Genomic DNA, 18,925 nt, shown 5'->3' on the forward strand with positions numbered 1-18,925 from the left:
CATTCTTTGGAGGAATGTTCCAAGGAATAGTTTTCTTTTGACCCGTTAAAATTAGTCTACATTGAAATGCAGGTTTTCTCATCACAGTAAATTTGATTTGCTTCATCTGCCAAAGACGAAAAGAATAAATACAGTTGGCAGGAGTTAACTTTTATGGGTGGGTGAGTCTGATGTGTTGATGTTTTCACTGACTAATGGAGGTTTGTCCTTTAATTGACTCGCTGGAGACGCTCAGGCGGAGTCAAGTTGCATGCATGGACCACGGACAGCTTCCGGACGACGACAAATTAAGAGCACAGCGTACACCGGCTGCAGGTAAATGAACCAGGAAGTAATGAATGCTGGTCTGAAAATGTCAGCTCAGTTTAACAGAGCTCATGTTTTTATTCTGACAGCAGTTTGATTCCTACAAATGAAAGTCTGAAGTATCACTGGAGATTCTAAAATTTATGGAAGCGTTGGTTTAATCCAAAATCCAAAACAACAAAATAAAGTTTTATTTCGCTGTCAGATAAATGCTGCCCAACATCTCATTTATGGTGAAGCCTGATGAATATAACATTATATGTTGATTTACACGAAATGAGATTAATCACCAACAGGTGGCTGGCTGAGCTGAATGAATGGCTCTTATTGTGAAGGCTCGGACCGGATGTGTGTGTGTGTTGTTTCCGCCGACAGGTGGACTCTCCGGTTCAGCCAGCTGCTGTTGTTCTCCGTACAAAGGCGGAAAAACGTTAAATTACCAGCCGGAGACACCGAGACACCGGAGAACAGTCCACTTTGACTCACTGTCTTCTGATGAAATGTCCGGAAGAGGAGCGGAGCTGAGCGGGAACAGAACACACACCGTTTAATGGGACAGCCGACCTGAGCAGGTGAGAACAGGCCGACAGGCTGCAGTCTGGCTGTCGGGTCGGGTCGGGTCGGGTCCGGTCCGGTCCGGTCCACCCCACCTCTTTCCTTCAGTTCCACCGTAAATGCGTTCGGTCCGTCTTTTTCCCTGAAATGAACTCCCACACTTCCGCATCCAGAACACATCAGACCCGGTCCAGGTCGGAACACATCGGAACACTGTCGGTGTTTCAGATGTGAGCCCTTGGCCTAATTTGAAGCCGGTACCGGCCCGGTGGGAGCACAGATGAGCTCGTTGTGGGTATTTCCCGGCCTCACCCTCATTTCCTTATCTTCCAGATATGGCAGCCGACGACAAGGTTGCCATCCTGACGGACGATGAGGAGGACCAGAAGCGGAGGTACGTGCTGGAGGGGCCGGCCGGAGCCTCCGGGCCTCCGGCGGCCCCCCCGGACTCACCGCCGGGACAGCCCCCACCGTCCGAGCCGGACTCCATCAGCTGCTGGAGGAGGATGTGGCTCCGCGTCAACAGCAACCTGCTCATCTCCAAGATCTTCTACTTCTTCTTCTACGCCGCCTACGGCTCGCTGCACCCGCTGCTGGCCGTGTACTACAAGCAGCTGGGCATGTCGGCCAGCCGCAGCGGGCTGCTGGTCGGCATCCGATACTTCATCGAGTTCTGCAGCGCCCCCTTCTGGGGCGTGGTGGCCGACCGCTTCAAGAAGGGGAAGGCCGTGCTGCTGTTCTCCGTCTTCTGCTGGCTGGTCTTCAACTGTGGCATCGGGTTTGTCAAACCGGCAGAGATCAAGTGCGTGGAGACAAACGTAGCTGCCACGACGATGGCGACGCCGACGACTCTCTCTGGCAGCAACACCACGGACCTGAGGAGCTCCGCCACGCTCACCAGGAGTCGCCGGAGCTTTCTGGACCTCCCACACCTGAGCGGGCTGCACAGGCTTGAACGGAGCGCTGACACCAACACGAGTGAGGCTAACACCACCTCCACCCCCACCACCTCACCGGCTCCTACCAAGGCCAAGGAGTACCAGATCACCTACAACCAGGACCAGGTGGAGACCAACTTCCTCCTCATCCTGCTCGTCATCATCATCGGAGAGTTCTTCAGCGCTCCGGCCGTCACCATCGTGGACACCGTCACCCTGCAGTACCTGGGGAAGGCCCGAGACCGCTACGGCCTGCAGAGGATGTGGGGCTCCCTGGGCTGGGGTCTGGCCATGCTGCTCGTGGGCATCTGGATCGACCACACACACATCACCGTGGAGATCGATGGCGTCGGCTGCAAACAGCCGGACTCCCTGCACAACTACCAGATCGCCTTCATCGTCTTTGGCGCGCTGATGGCCGTCGCCTTTGTTGTTGCCACGCAGTTTTACTTTGAAAGAGGCAGCAACTACCACCCTGAGCCTCCAGGGGGTGTGGTGGAGCAGACCATCACAGAGTCCAGCTCCTCGGACCAGATTCCCATCAGCCCCAGCGCCCCCGAGGAGTTCCTCTACAGCGACCTCCTGAAGCTGCTGTGCAGCGTGCGCTACAGCTCGGTGCTCTTCGTCGCCTGGTTCATGGGCTTCGGCTACGGCTTCGTCTTCAGCTTCCTCTACTGGCACCTGGAGGACCTGAAGGGGACCACCACGCTGTTCGGCATCTGCTCCATCCTGAGCCACGTCTCCGAGCTCGCCGCTTATTTCACCAGCCACAAGTTCATCGAGCTGGTCGGACACGTCAGGTGAGATCTGTTTATATGTAATCGATAATCTGCACAAACCTGAAGGCAGAAACCTCCACAAAAACACGTCAGTGCAGTCTGTGGTCAACTTCTGGTTTATTTTTTCTCCAGAAGATGAGGAAACATTCAGTGTGCTCTGAACTGAGAGAATCGTTTTATTCCTCATGGTTCTGCCCAGCTGTCCAACCCAGACCATTCCCCCTCCATGAGCGAGGGGCTTCCTGAGCTCACAGGCAGCAGGGACATTTGAGAGCCTGGTGTTAGATGTCAGGCTGCAGCTCTGAACGTCAGCTCTCTTTACTCTGGAGCAACAAACCAGCTACGATACTGATTATCTGTTAGTTCTGTGAGGTTCTTAACCTGCTCTGACTGCAGAAAGATGACGTTCACTTCCTGTTTCACTGCAGAGGCATGAAACCGCCTCGTGAGCAGCTGCAGCATCAGGTTGACGTCCTGTGTTCACCACATTTTAAAAACGGCTTCCAAACCCACAATGCACCTGGTCTGTCCTCTGACGACATATCAGGGAAAGCAGGACGTCCTCTTCCAAAAGATGTGGCAGTTAACTCTGACTGCTGCAGCTGAGCTGTTTGAATTAAAATCAAGTAACAGACCCAAATTTTCATGCACAACTGAAATTTATTCAATCAAACAAACAAACATACATTTTGGAAAGTTTTTTTTTTTTTTTTGTTTTACTCTTTTGTAATGAAGAATGTTAAATCATGAAAACATTGCAAACAGCCTGATGCAGTGGAAACGTTGGTGTTAGGTTTAAATCTGTCAGTAAGTCGGCTGAAATAATTAAAGTCTAACTCAAACAGCTCGTCCTCTCTGTCGGATGAACAAACAGGCGGTTCATCCTGTCGGTCTGCAGATGAGCAGATGGAGGGTGTGCCTGAAAACCAACAAAGACTCGATTCATGTCACTTCACTGTTTCTACGTTTCTCCTAAATTCTGTAGCTTGTCGGTTTTCATGTTTTTGATGATCTGATGTTACTTTCATATCTGGAAAAGGAAAACAGCAGGAATCTGACTGACTGAATGAATCCCCCACAGAGTCCTGTACGTCGGCCTGGCCTGTAACACAGCTCGGTACCTGTACATCTCCTACCTGGAGAACGCCTGGACTGTGCTGCCCATGGAGGTGCTTCAAGGTAACACGCTCCCTTCTGGGGAGTCTAACAGGACGTCCACAGGAAGAGAAGAGAGAGACCTGATTAATCAGCTGCTGTAATAAAGTTAACACAGTCAGAGTAAACACAGGCAGGTAATTAGACATTCTTCAAAGTAGGAGTGTTCCCGCCCTGAGACAACAGACGGGTGAAAACCTGTTCAGAGCTTCAGCCTCAAGGTTGTTTCCATTAGACACAGGAGGCAGGGCTACCTGCAAAATAAAAGTCTTTAGTAACAAGTTGTATTTTAAAAAGTGAAAATGATCTTTTCTTTTTATCTGACATGCTCATAATTTCTTCATGCAGCAGCTTTGAAAAACTGCTCAACACAAGAGACAGAAAACTGAAAGTACAGCAGAAGAACAATAAGTTAGAACCCATCTGTCATCCAGACTCCACTAAAACAGCAGCAGCTCCTCCTCCTCCCCAGCTCTGAACCCCGTCTGTCCCTCTGCGTCCTCCAGGTGTGACCCACGCCTCAGTTTGGGCAGCCTGCATCTCCTTCCTGAGCGCTGCCGTCCCCCCAGCCCTGAGGACGTCGGCCCAGGGGATCCTGCAGGGCCTCCACCTCGGTCTGGGCCGCGGCTGTGGAGCCATGGTTGGGGGGGTGTTCGTCAATTTCTTTGGTATAACACACACAAAGATTCACAGTGAACGGTGTTTTTGAGATGCAGCAGAATTCTCATCAGCTGTTTGCTGTGCAGGCGCTGCAGCCACGTTCAGAGGCATCGGCATGGCTTCCCTCGTCATCCTCCTCATCTTCGCCTTCATCCAATGTCTGACTGGAGAGGCTGAGGACAAAGGTGGGGGCCGCTTCAACCGTCCTCTTGAAACTCAAAATCAGAAAAAAACAGCCAAAGTGTCTTTTATTCTTTCCCCAGAGGACAAAATCTTGGCAGAGAACATCCCGGTTCCCTCCAGCCCGGTCCCCATCGCCACCATCGACCTGGTGCAGAGCCACGGCGGTGCTGGTAGTCCGGCCCCTGCACAGCAGGCCGCCGCCTTGCCAGTGAAGAAGACCAAGCACCAGGAGGATCAGGAGGACGTGACTCAGCCTGCCTGGGTGCTCTCAGGATCCCCCTGGGTCACCATCGCCTTCGCCATTGTCCAGATCAAAGAAATGATGAACATGATGAAGAGTGGAGGACCGCCGCCAGACACTCAACCGCTGCAGGTGAACAGAGTCCTGCTTCAAATCCTTAAACGCCCACCTTTAGACCGCCGGGACCTTTAACGACCACCTTTAGACCGTCGGCACCTTTAAGTCCACCTTTAGACCGTCGGGACTTTTCACGTCCACCTTTAGACCGCCGGGACCTTTCACGTCCACCTTTAGACCGTCGGCACCTTTAAGACCACCTTTAGACCGTCAGCACCTTTAAGTCCACCTTTAGACCGCCGGGACCTTTAACGACCACCTTTAGACCGTCGGCACCTTTAAGTCCACCTTTAGACCGTCGGCACCTTTAAGTCCACCTTTAGACCGTCAGCACCTTTAAGTCCACCTTTAGACCGCCGGGACCTTTAACGACCACCTTTAGACCGTCGGCACCTTTAAGACCACCTTTAGCCCGTCGGGACCTTTCAGTCCACCTTTAGACCGCCGGGACCTTTCACGTCCACCTTTAGACCGCCGGGACCTTTCAGGTCCACCTTTAGACCGCCGGGACCTTTCAGGTCCACCTTTAGACCGCCGGGACCTTTCAGTCCACCTTTAGACCGCCGGGACCTTTCAGTCCACCTTTAGACCGCCGGGACCTTTCAGTCCACCTTTAGACCGCCGGGACCTTTCAGTCCACCTTTAGACCGCCGGGACCTTTCAGTCCACCTTTCAGACCGCCGGGACCTTTCAGGTCCACCTTTCAGACCGCCGGGACCTTTCAGGTCCACCTTTCAGACCGCCGGGACCTTTCAGGTCCACCTTTAGACCGCCGGGACCTTTCAGGTCCACCTTTAGACCGCCGGGACCTTTCAGGTCCACCTTTAGACCGCCGGGACCTTTCAGTCCACCTTTAGACCGCCGGGACCTTTCAGTCCACCTTTAGACCGCCGGGACCTTTCAGTCCACCTTTAGACCGCCGGGACCTTTCAGTCCACCTTTAGACCGCCGGGAACTTTCACGTCCACCTTTAGACCGCCGGGAACTTTCACGTCCACCTTTAGACCGCCGGGACCTTTCAGTCCACCTTTAGACCACCTTTAGACCGTCGGGACCTTTCAGTCCACCTTTAGACCACCTTTAGACCGTCGGGACCTTTCAGTCCACCTTTAGACCACCTTTAGACCGCCGGGACCTTTCAGTCCACCTTTAGACCGCCGGGACCTTTCAGTCCACCTTTAGACCGCCGGGACCTTTCAGTCCACCTTTAGACCGCCGGGAACTTTCACGTCCACCTTTAGACCGCCGGGACCTTTCACGTCCACCTTTAGACCGCCGGGACCTTTCACGTCCACCTTTAGACCGCCGGGACCTTTCACTTCCACCTTTAGACCGCCGGGACCTTTCAGACCACCTTTAGACCGCCGGGACCTTTCAGACCACCTTTAGACCGTCGGGACCTTTAGACCGTCGGGACCTTTCAGTCCACCTTTCAGTCCACCTTTAGACCGTCGGGACCTTTCAGACCACCTTTAGACCGTCGGGACCTTTCAGTCCACCTTTAGACCGCCGGGACCTTTCAGGTCCACCTTTAGACCGCCGGGACCTTTCAGTCCACCTTTCAGTCCACCTTTAGACCGTCGGGACCTTTAGACCGTCGGGACCTTTCAGTCCACCTTTCAGTCCACCTTTAGACCGTCGGGACCTTTCAGACCACCTTTAGACCGTCGGGACCTTTCAGTCCACCTTTAGACCGCCGGGACCTTTCAGGTCCACCTTTAGACCGTCGGGACCTTTCAGTCCACCTTTCAGTCCACCTTTAGACCGCCGGGACCTTTAACGACCACCTTTAGACCGTCGGGACCTTTCAGTCCACCTTTAGACCGCCGGGACCTTTCAGGTCCACCTTTAGACCGCCGGGACCTTTCAGGTCCACCTTTAGACCGCCGGGACCTTTCAGGTCCACCTTTAGACCGCCGGGACCTTTCAGGTCCACCTTTAGACCGCCGGGACCTTTCAGGTCCACCTTTAGACCGCCGGGACCTTTCAGTCCACCTTTAGACCGCCGGGACCTTTCAGTCCACCTTTAGACCGCCGGGACCTTTCAGTCCACCGGGACCTTTCAGTCCACCTTTAGACCGCCGGGACCTTTCAGTCCACCGGGACCTTTCAGTCCACCTTTTAGACCGCCGGGACCTTTCAGTCCACCTTTTAGACCGCCGGGACCTTTCAGTCCACCTTTAGACCGCCGGGACCTTTCAGACCACCTTTAGACCGCCGGGACCTTTAACGACCACCTTTAGACCGCCGGGACCTTTCAGTCCACCTTTCAGACCACCTTTAGACCGCCGGGACCTTTCACGTCCACCTTTAGACCGCCGGGACCTTTCAGGTCCACCTTTAGACCGCCGGGACCTTTCAGGTCCACCTTTAGACCGCCGGGACCTTTCAGGTCCACCTTTAGACCGTCGGGACCTTTCAGGTCCACCTTTAGACCGCCGGGACCTTTCAGTCCACCTTTCAGACCACCTTTAGACCGCCGGGACCTTTCAGTCCACCTTTCAGACCACCTTTAGACCGCCGGGACCTTTCAGTCCACCTTTCAGACCACCTTTAGACCGCCGGGACCTTTCAGTCCACCTTTCAGACCACCTTTAGACCGCCGGGACCTTTCAGGTCCACCTTTAGACCGTCGGGACCTTTCAGTCCACCTTTCAGGTCCACCTTTAGACCGCCGGGACCTTTCAGTCCACCTTTCAGGTCCACCTTTAGACCGCCGGGACCTTTCAGTCCACCTTTCAGGTCCACCTTTAGACCGCCGGGACCTTTCAGGTCCACCTTTAGACTGCCGGGACCTTTCAGGTCCACCTTTAGACCGCCGGGACCTTTCAGTCCACCTTTAGACCGCCGGGACCTTTCAGTCCACCTTTCAGACCACCTTTAGACCGCCGGGACCTTTCAGTCCACCTTTCAGTCCACCTTTAGACCGCCACCACCTTTCAGACCACCTTTAGACCGCCGGGACCTTTCAGTCCACCTTTAGACCGCCGGGACCTTTCAGTCCACCTTTAGACCGCCGGGACCTTTCAGGTCCACCTTTAGACCGCCGGGACCTTTCAGTCCACCTTTCAGACCACCTTTAGACCGCCGGGACCTTTCAGTCCACCTTTAGACCGCCGGGACCTTTCAGTCCACCTTTACGCCACCTTTAGTAGGTGGCTGATTTCCAGCTCATGTGTGTTTGTGAGTCTGTGTCGTCAACAGCAGCACTGATTTCGTACGATGTGTGACAAACGTTTTTGACTCTCACTAACCTGAACTTTTCTGACACTTCCTCCTCGAACCGGCTGCCCACACGCTGAAGAAAGGTGAGTGAAGGTCGATGGAAAACTACTGTGTGTGTGTGTGTGTGTGGGTGTGTACGTGCATGCTGACGTCTGTGTGTTTGTGAATGTTGGCGCCGTGAGGGTCACAGTGTCAGAGAAACTGATCCCGCCGGTATCTGGCTGCTGATTGGTCGACAGAAGAAAAGTGTTCTGGAACAAGATCTCAGCCGGTGATCAGGTTTTTCCTGCTCGGTTTCCTGCCTTCACATCTTTTTATAGACTGGACTGAATAAATGTTGGTGCCAGACGTCTGATTGTCTGTGACGCACCTGTCGGACCGGGTCACTGTTTGTTGCTCTCGTCGTCTAGGTGCCTAATGAGAGGGCGTCGACGGACAGCGCGGCGGTGGACACGACAGCCGCCTCCGAACCGGCACCACAACCCAACACAGACCACGCCCACCCATCCACAGCCGGCCAGACTGAGTCCTGAGTGTGACCGTGAAGTCTGACATCCGGTCACTGCAGCATTCACTGAAGTTTAATAGTTTACGACTCAAACTGAAACGTGTTTCTGCAGCCGGGACTTTGTTTTTTAACAATGAATGCTGAGGTGCAGCGGATCCAACACACCGCGGAGCTCTGCACCGCCCGTTACCGGTGGAAGTGAGGAAATCTGACACATTTTATTCTTATTATTTATGCCTTTCAATACTGACTCCTTCCTGTGGGTTCTTCACAATAAAAGCCTCTGTGTTTTGATCAGGAATTCTATCAAAAAAGGGTTAATTAGAAAGTCAAAGACTTTTTGTGTTTATTCAGAGGACGCTCCGAAGTTTAGCTAATTCATCTTTTTATCAGATCTCTGCAGCAGGTCGCCTTAAATTTGACCAAAATATTTGATTTGCTGCTCTGAACCGAACTGACTGGAGGCCTGAAACTGAAGTGACAGCGGGTCAAACTGGAAGAAGTGCCTCCCTTTCCTCACTCCTGCTTTTTGTATTGAAACTGCCAACAGCTGACACTGACTTTCATGCCAAACAATCCCAGAATTCAGTGTTTGTGTGTCGTCTGCCAACAGGACGATTAAAGGAAAAAATAAAAGCTGTTATTTAAAACGTGTCACGCATTGAGCTTCACAGATCGCTGAGATGGGCCTGCAGATGAAGATCATGGAGCAGCTTCCTCATGGACCCGTTCAGATGAGTCTGAAGGTAACGGCACACTCGTGTACACAACCTGCAGTCCAGCCTTTAAAGTGCCAAGGCAGCCGCTTGGTGGCAGTAGTGTTCTGTGTGTGTGTGTGTGTGTGTCAGGGTTATTGAGGTTGTGGTGTGCCTGCTACTGATGGGTGTGTGTGGGAGGACAGTAATAGGCTTCCTCAAGAAGTAGACTGCTGTTGTAAAAAAAAGCATATAAAAATAATAAAATCAAACGTCTTGGCACACTCAGGCTGTCTGATATCCGTGGAGAAATTTCCACATCCCCTCTGCTGGTGCTGCTGTTGTGGTTTCAGGTTGCGTGGTCCTTAATAATGAAGAGTATAATAGTGTTGTTCTTCCCGAGGTGTCATGACCACGAGCTGCACAACAATGCTACATATATTTAAGTGACGCCGAGGGTTGAGGCGAGGCGGGCTTTTATTCTCACACCATTCAGGAAATTGCAGGGAATTACTGTGGCGTTGACCTCCAGACGCTTCCAATTACTGCAACACGTTCATCATCGCAGCGCCTTGCTTGTGGGCACTTTGGCAGAAACGTCAGCAGTGACATCTTACATCTTCAGGAGCAAAGTGCCCGGAAACACAGGACACTGAAGGGTGAGGCTTGTGTTTCCTCTCAGTATTCCTTCACCCAGAGCCAGCTCACTTCATGGCATCCAATCACCAGCTCCCCGATCCGAGTGACGCTGCCGCTTCTTCTTCTGCTCCCTGAAACTTTTGCTTGTCTTCAGATGTTGACTTAGATCTCATTCTCACATCAGTGTCCATTCAGGCTTTTAAAAACAGATGATGGTCTTTTGACCTTTGTCAGCGTGAAATCAAATCTAAGTCAGATTTTTCGGTGACTCAGAACATGGAAAACAAGGAAACCTCTGGACTGCATTTGGACTGGATGACTGAAATGTCAGAAGCTGCAGTCACAACAGAATCCTGCAGGAGCTGAAGATGAGCCTGGTACTCCAGACGACCCCGTTTGGACCTCCAGCAGCACCAGCTGAGTCACCTTATTGGCAGGAAATATCACACATCTCATCTTCCTTTTAGGGTGAGAAGTTCATATCAGAACACATATGCTGATTTTGGTTAGGATGCTGAAAACAAGCAAAGCAACAAACAAATTTCCCATCAGCTGCTCTGTACAGTTTGTACCGCAGCAGGTTTCTAAACACGAAACTGTGAAGACTGGTTGTGTTTACGCTCTGATCTGCAGAAAAGTGAAACCTAAATCGGCCCAATACTTTCAGGGTTTCCCCACAGAGGAGAAAGGCCCATCTGAAACAACAACAATTAGTCACCCAGTGAATATCATCTGCTGTCTTCTTTAATGGTTAATGGGCTTTCCTGAAAGGTGTCCAACAAACTGTCTTAAATTCCCCTTTAACAGTCTTAATTAATCCTATAAACAGTCTAACGATGAGTCATGTGACTAAAACACATTTGCATAACGAAACAATTCTGCATTTTATTGTTGATCGTTTGAATTTAAAGTATTCAGAACGCAAATTGAATTGAAATGTAAATTTACTGCTCACGATAAATTAATTCTCTCTTTCCGTAATGAATGTGTAAATGAGCCATCCAACTATGAAACCTTTGGCTGTTAAGATTTTAATCAGATATCAGTAAAAAGAGAAATCTCCATTTTCTGAATATCATTTGACAGTTTTCTCACTAATAGATGATTCTGTGTGTCGGTGCAGAGACCTGTCTGACCTCGTTCCCGGTTTCATTCCCTGATTGTTCTGTCAAAGAACAGCACATCTTTGCTTTTTGAGAAAAGATTTAAAGATCTATACAAAACATCTTATAGATGACTTCAAAGCTGTTTGTGCGTAATTGAGAGTAAATCAGCGCTCATTTGTTTCTGCCAGCGTTGAACAGTTTTATTGATAATCAGCCAATATTTAAAGATTTATATTTAGAATAATTCATTTAATAACCAGACGCAGCCATTAATCTCCTTCCTCGCCAAACATGAGCCCCGATGTGTCACGAATGCCTCGAATCGCCTTTGTTTTACAGAGCTTTAATCCTGGAGCTCCTCAGGGAACCTCCCCAGGTCCGCCGGTGGTTTTAATCTGAAAAACCTTAAAGGGTTCCTTCGGGGCCTTTATGTTTCACAGTGTGCAGGCATGGTAATGTATTTTAAAACATCTTAAACCCATTACAAGCGTGTTGCGCCGCATTCTGTTTGTATAATCACATTTGGAAATGACATGCATCATTATCGAGGGAGGAAATTAACATTTCCATCCACCGGCCATAATGGTTGGTGCCTTCCACATTTTGCCAGAATCTTTGAGTGTTGGAGCAGCCCGGCGGGATCCTGGGAAAGGAACAGTCTGAGCAGGATGGGAGGTTACCCACATTTAGCTGCAGGCTGTTGACGTTTTTCTACCTTAAACAGATTAGCGTTTACAGACTGTGTTTTATACTGCGGGGAAAACACCGAGCAAAGAAAAGAAACCATAGTTTCAAATCCACAACACAGAAAAAGAAGAGGAGCAATAATTCATTCATGATGTTCTCCATGTATCTGACTGCAGACTGTGGTGATAATGGACTGCTTTGTGAATCAGTGAAATCATCCACTGGCTGCCAGCACTGTTGTGAGTCCATGATGCGTTTCATGATGGATTATGATGATGATTAGCCTGAGATGAGAAAGCAGAAGAGACGGTGCTGCAGAGAAATGTTGTGTCACCAAGCAGGCTAATTCCAATAAAATCTCATCTTCCCAGATGCATCCACAGGTGAATCACACGGGGCAGACCTCGTCCTTGATGTCCAACGAAGCAGCTCGAGTCATTTCCAGCAGCCCAGTCATTCTGCAACCTCAGCTGATGTGACCTTCAAACGCCTGTGACTCCCAAAGCTCATGGAAAAGGTTATTTAAATCAGACACATGAGACATAATTCTGCAACTGTCTGACCTATTTCCCTCCTCCGACGTATTCAAAACGTATTCTAAAAAATTCAACAACTTTCCAGCTTGAAGCGACTGCACAGGCTTTTTATTTCCAATCAAGAATCGTCATTTTGCAGTAAACTTTCAGCATTTTGGGATTTAACTCTGGTCCCTGAAGCCTCTGAAGGAGCTCCATCTCTCTCCGAAGACGTTTCCTCTGCTGTGTTTGATCATGAAGCTGAGAGGAAAATCTGGAGAAAACAGGAGTAAAGGAGCAGTTTGTTTTACAGACAGTTTAAAATCAGACTGGATCAAAATATTTTAAAAACCAACTTTTATTTGATTCTTCAAACTCAGTTCGTCCTTTTAGCAGCAGGAGAAGACAACAAAAATGAAAACTGCCCGTCCACTCTTACATTTATCTTCTTAATCAGCAGGAAGTTGGACGTCACATTTGCTGAAACGGAACTTCTGCTGCACCAGATAGAGGAAAAAGAGGTTGTGATTTTAAGGACAGATTTAAATCCTTCATAAATGAGAAAATACGAAACATTGAGGGCCACTTGTTCTTTTCTGGGAGTGAGTGCTTGTATTTTAACCTTTGACACTCTGCAGCTCTGATTGCACTTTTGCGTGTCTAATTGTCGGAAGCAAATAAAGCAACATAACGCGTCTCCCAACGACCACGCTTTGCATCTTTGCAATAACTTCTGTTTCTTTTACAGCCTTCAAGCGCAAAAGTTTCCAAAACTCCCCTTGATGCATAAAAGTCAGCGTCAAACCCACACCAGCAAAAACTGACGGTACTTTTCGTTTCTTTTCTTTTCTTATTTTCCTCAGCAGCTGATGTGGCTCAGCTGCCATACGTATTATAAAGCATAAAAGGCGTGCGCTCTGTAGCTGTGACCTTTCCCCTCTCCAGGTGAACACCTCCACAACGAACCCACAGCTGCCGCCGTCACGGCTCCCTGGACTTGAAAGCACAAAGACTGGCGTGGTAGCAAAGTCGTGCGCTGGCACTCCACACATCATCGCCTGAGCCTCACTTCACATTTTCCACAGAAGTTTCACACAATTAACGGAAACTTCACTTGGAAACTGATACGCTCATTTGCATGTTATTCCATGATGCTGACCTTTGACCTCTCGGGTTACTGTTAAAGCTGATTGCAGAAAAAGTTTGAATGATGACAGTACGAATGAGTTGGCTTTAGATTTGATGCGTTTTTTAAGTGATAAACTGTGTTTGTGCTGCTACACAGTTGTGTACTGTTGTATGTTGTTGTGATGGTGTACTGTAGTGTAACAGTGTATATGTAGCGTAACAGTGTGTCCTGTGTGTACTACAACAGTGTTGTGTCTTTTGTTCCTGCAGGACAACAGTGAGACTTTTTGTCCATTCTGGGATCAATCGGTCCATAGATGACGCCCACTAGTCAGGCCTGTCTGTGGGCGGCCAGCAGCCCAGCAGCCCAGCCCGGTCCGGGAAGACTTTTATTGTTGTGATCCACTTCCTGCTGACGGAGGGAATCGAACCAGGTACGATGACCGTAAGAGCTACGACGTCAGTGATCTCATTACTCAGCTCATTGATTTGTCAGCCTTAAACCTGCAGGATAAATAGTTTCCATCCAAACGTCGCTCATATCTGAACCAACTTTCCAGAAAATCTGCCATAAAAACTGTAGAAATGTGGACGACGGAGCTTTCGATCATATCTGCTGATCTTCATACCAAGGAAGGCCCTTTGTAGCTCCACACGAGGTGAAAAGAGAATAAACGACTGTTGGAAGTGAAGCCCATGGCCTGGTGGTGAAAGCTGCACCCTTTAAAGGGAGTCCGTCTGCATCTGTTGCTGTGGTAACGATATAGGTGAGAGGAAATAACAGGAAATAATAAGGACGATGCAGCAGAACAGGAGATGGAGGATTATTGACAGAACGCACTTTATTCAGTCCTCAAGGGTCAAAACGCTCCTCAGCAAACAGACATAAAGACAACATTCCTTCTGTTCTCACTGACAAGAGTGAAATAAGTTAAAGCAGGAAAATATATGTCTTCAAGAATTCATCTTTGAACCAGGAAAACAACAAATTCAGCACAATAAAACCATTTTCAGGGCGTAAATATAATAAGCACATTTTAGGTTCAGTGAACTCCAATCCTGAAAGTTCCAACTTTATTTTAAGAGTGCAGGTTGAATTTAATTAAAATCACACAGTTCATGTCGGCAGAAAATTCTCACACTTCACATTTAGTTTTATTCCTCATTCGTTTAGATGAATTTGGCTGGAACATGTTATTGTCTGCAGAGGAACATGGAGTTAATTAAATGCTATGAAGATTTGAAGGAACTTGGAAAAGATCAGATTTGCTCATTAATTCTCAATTCAGGCATCAATTGTCCTTTCAGCGTCATTAAACCTCCACAGGGTGATTAAAAAATAAAAGCACAACCTTTTAGATGCTATCCGTCATATTTTAACCAAATTTACAGAAAATCTGTCACACAGAATGCAGATCTGTTTAAAAAATCAGGCTACATGGACGATACTGCAGATTAACTGTCATCACAACCTTTCCCCGACCTGAAACAACTTTTAGCTGCCTGCCTAAACCAGAATAAAATAATCATTTCAACAGGAATCCTCTGAGACATAAAACGGACATCATGAGACTGCAGAGGTGAAGAAATCTGAGTTACGGGCCACAGTGCAGCTTTAAATGTGCTGAAGCCCGTCCGGCCCACGGTGGACCATATCTGCTATTTAATTAAAGGCAGATGGATCTTTATTTCCTCTGGTGCTCGGCCCGTCGTCTCCTCGCCGTCTTCTCAGCGTGTTCGTTCGTTGTCAGCACGGCTCTGCATTTATGTCACCAGCACAAATCCCCGTGCATTCATTGTGCGGGGTGATTAAAGCGATGCTGGTTGTGATGCTGCAGGGACGTGGGCAGGACGATGTGGGTACTTGTGTGTGAGGAGCCCTAAGTTGCAGAGGTTTTTTTCTAATTGAGTCAGGGACTTATGCTGGCAAGGTAGGCGTGTGAGTGGGGGGGAGACTAATCCCAAGCTGCTGTTGTTTTTCGTGCCTGCTGGCTTGAGATCAAAAACTTAACAGCAATAATCATGCAAAATGTGTGGCTTCACTTCAAAGCCTGCATCAACTTTGCTCACACCCTTGTAGCTGCATTGTTTCATCATTTCTACCCCTCTTTCTTCTTCTTCTACTTCCCCTCGTGCGAGGGAGTGTTTATCTTTTGTCACACATCAGCCTGCGAGGCTCGAAGGCGATCTGATAGAGTCCCGACCTTTCTCCAGAAGCCTCAAATGAATGCACAGAGCGGATTAATCAGAGCTCAGATCAGCTCTGGGCTGAGGTGTTTTTGCCACACCACATTAAGGCCGGATGGTGTCTCTGACTGCAGTGTGTGGTCGTGGCGGAGGGTGCCTCGGCCTCCGCCTGGAGATAGCAGGCATGTCAGACGTCAGCAGCGCTCTCAGGGTGAGGATGCCGTGGGCGGCGAGGGTCGCTGAGGCCCATATGTGGCCATAACGGGCAAATCCCCTCCACGTCAGCCCACGGCCTGTCAGCAGGGAGCTGCAGGGCTTCCCACTCAGCCTTTAAAGCTGCAACACTTCACATCATCACACCAGTAAAAACTCCACCATGTCAATGACGTCTGACCCATTTTCACACCTCAGACGGGCTTCATGAAGCCGATCCAGGTCACAGATGTAACAACCAGGTTCTTCACTGTGTCCAGGAACTGGGGAAAGTTTCTGAGTGCAGGAAAGAGTTCCTCCTGACGTGCTGTTGGCAGGTGTCGCTTAGCAACAGAACCTGAGGATGAGGCCATGAAAACCAGCTGACAGGTTACTAATGAAGGAATTCGTTTAAGATTGTTCGTGTTTGATTAGCAAGCAGGAACTGAAGTGTCATTATTTAACCTTTAACTCCAGGACGGCCTCACCTCAGGGGAGGATGAGTCACAGCACAGCGTCAGAGGTTCGAGGCTTTTCATCAAAGGTGCAGATTTACATGTTGGAAAGATTGAGATCAGTCAGCGTGTTAAATATTTCACTTGGGTCCCTGATTAGGTTTTTAATTTGGTCACTTGATCTTTTCGGCCAGTTGGGAGTTTTTAAGGCTAAAGAGCGCAGAACAATATTCGACATCCTGACTAATTCAATCATTTTCTACAGCGTGGACTGTCTCCTGGCTCAAAGCCTCACAGGAGCTGAAGAATCATTCAGCTATTTGGTGCTAAGACAATCATTTCTCAGCTCCTAATTACGATTTGGATAAAAGTCTGGACATGAATGTGGTGCCAAACTACACACAACACGGATCGTCTGAGGCCGCTGCACTTTCACCGGCGCAGCAGCTGAAAACCTGAAGCTGACTGGGGGACACAGTCACAAAGGGAACACATGCTTCCTCCTCCTGACCAGAATGTGTCCATCTCTGCGCCGTGACATGTGACACAGTTTCCTCGCCGTGGAGGTGACTTGAACAGGAAGGCAGCAGATTTGCAGGCAGTCGGGCCCCTATAGCTGCTTCTGCAGTCCAGACTGCAGCAAAGTTTCACACACAAACACACTGCAGGAACACTGCAGTCTCTATCTGTATGTCACATAACCTCCGCCCACACACTCGACGCCCACACACATCCTTGCCCAAAACGCCCACACAAGTGTAATGTCTGCAAAGACACACACACACACACACATCGCCCCTATACACACTCCCCACCCACGCAGACACACGTGTTCAGTCAGACATAAGCCGCTCATACATCCCACACTTTCTCAACAGACACAAAGTAAGACTAACCAGAGAGCTTGTGCAAACACACAGCAGCTTCAATCCTGCAAACACGCACACAAATTCTCCCGACACACACGAGCTGTGACCTTGTGCGCTGTTGTAACTTTAAAAAATATGTTGTGCTTTCATAGAAAGAAAACCTGCTCAGCCACTTTAACTACTTTCTGCCCAGATTTTCTGATTTGACATCCATTTTTGTCACATCCACACCCGACTAAAATGTGTCTGCCACCCATAACGGCAACACAACACTGGGTGGAGTCGACAACACAAGGCACCAAACTCCACACCAAAGGAGCGTTTTTTCTCATTATTATTGAAATCTTTTGGCGTCGCAGTCGTGCTGTAACCCAAATTCCCTCCAAATGAAAAGGGACACTCCATGACAAGCACTACCACCGCCTGGAGACTGAATCATGCTGCTCTGTTGTTCCTCCTCTTTTTTTTTTCTCCTCCAAAAGAGGAACTTGGATGAAAAGAGCTGCTTTTTTAGAGCGCAAAGTGTTGAGGATGTGGGTTGGTGGGAAGGGAAAGGAGGAGACGGGGGGGGGAGCAGAGCAGCGTGGGCGCTCTGACAGGGCGAGGGGCTGACAGGCCCAGGCGTGGGCGTGTCATTGAAATGTGTTTCTACTCCGGGGGGGGTGAAGGGAGAAAAAAAAGTTGTAGGGAAAAAGAAAAGGAGAAGAAGGAGAAGGAAAATAGAGAGAGCGAGGCAGAAATGAAACGAACAGGCGTCTCCTGAAAAGTGAAATGTGAAGAGGCTGCTCGCCAAATGAGACACATCCAGCGTTTGTAGGTCTCAGGGAGGGGGGGGGGGGGGGGTCAATAAATAAATAAAAAGTGACGCCCACTCTTCAGGAATGATTGACAGGACGACATGAAAGCAGATTGCTGCAGTCGTCTCTTCATCTCCACAGGTTTTAAAGCATCAGAGCAGATTTTTGCTTCGTGGAAACGATTCAGAATCTCTATTTCAGAAGTGACGAAGTTAGACGTTCATCACTGTCACCTAACGATGGAGTAACCTTTGTGATGTCACCACCAGGTTCCTGATTCTGAGTGAGCCGGCACCATCTTGGCAGAGCCTGACTCCGCCCCCTAACTTGGAGTTCATCCCAAACTGATTCGGACGGGCACCCACCAGTCTGTGGTAAGCATTCACTCAGTCACCTGTCAATCAACGAGGCCACACCCACAATTAACCCTTTCACTGTAACAGTATCTAAATGTTAGTTAAACTGGTATAATTTACAGCTGACATGAGGACATGACATCAGAGTCCGTTTTATTTTGGCTCGTCTGAGAGGAACACAGTTTCTAGTCCAGACGGAGCCTGGACGTCCCGAAGGAGACAAATGATAGATGAACTTTGACCGTCTGTTGAAACGATCATTTAAATGGACTCCCCCCTCTAAAGACGGCGTTCAGAAACAGCCGCGGTATCAAATTCAAACTGGGAAAACTGGGACTTGTGGGAACAGGCAGCCTGGGTGTCGACCTACATCAGCGTGGGCGGACATCCCATTTCCTGCCGGCACTCTCATTTCAGTGTGCTGCAGGTTGGTTCTTCTTGTTGGTGTGTGTGTGTGTGTGTGTGTGTGTGTGTGTGTGTGAGGGGGTCAAAACAGATACGGAGCTGATAGTTCCTCTCCTCCCTGTTTCTTTCAGGGCTTGATTTGATCCCCGTCTGCTCGGAGGCTGATCCATGGGAACACTTCAGAAGGTCATATCTGCATAATAACACACACACACACACACACACAC

General features: G+C 49.3%; 1 protein-coding gene across 2 annotated transcripts; it reads left to right on the forward strand.

The window, feature by feature from the left end:
- Positions 1-674: 674 nt before the first annotated feature.
- LOC115051740 (major facilitator superfamily domain-containing protein 6) lies at positions 675-13,117 on the forward strand. 2 transcript variants are annotated; one of them, XR_003841319.1, is made up of 9 exons: positions 675-878; positions 1,195-2,599; positions 3,660-3,757; positions 4,240-4,401; positions 4,480-4,578; positions 4,657-4,949; positions 8,570-9,413; positions 12,166-12,311; positions 13,058-13,117. XR_003841319.1 is itself a non-coding variant. In XM_029515346.1 (7 exons), the coding sequence occupies exons 2-7, from the start codon at positions 1,197-1,199 to the stop codon at positions 8,690-8,692; spliced, it is 2,178 nt and encodes a 725-aa protein (XP_029371206.1). In that variant the 5' UTR covers positions 675-878; positions 1,195-1,196; the 3' UTR covers positions 8,693-9,991. The 2 variants fall into 2 exon arrangements, 1 of the variants encoding a protein (XP_029371206.1); XM_029515346.1 differs by lacking the exons at positions 12,166-12,311; positions 13,058-13,117 and having other exon boundaries at positions 8,570-9,991.
- Positions 13,118-18,925: the final 5,808 nt, after the last annotated feature.

Source organism: Echeneis naucrates, chromosome 2, assembly GCF_900963305.1.
Source record: "Echeneis naucrates chromosome 2, fEcheNa1.1, whole genome shotgun sequence".
Lineage (NCBI taxonomy): Eukaryota > Metazoa > Chordata > Actinopteri > Carangiformes > Echeneidae > Echeneis > Echeneis naucrates.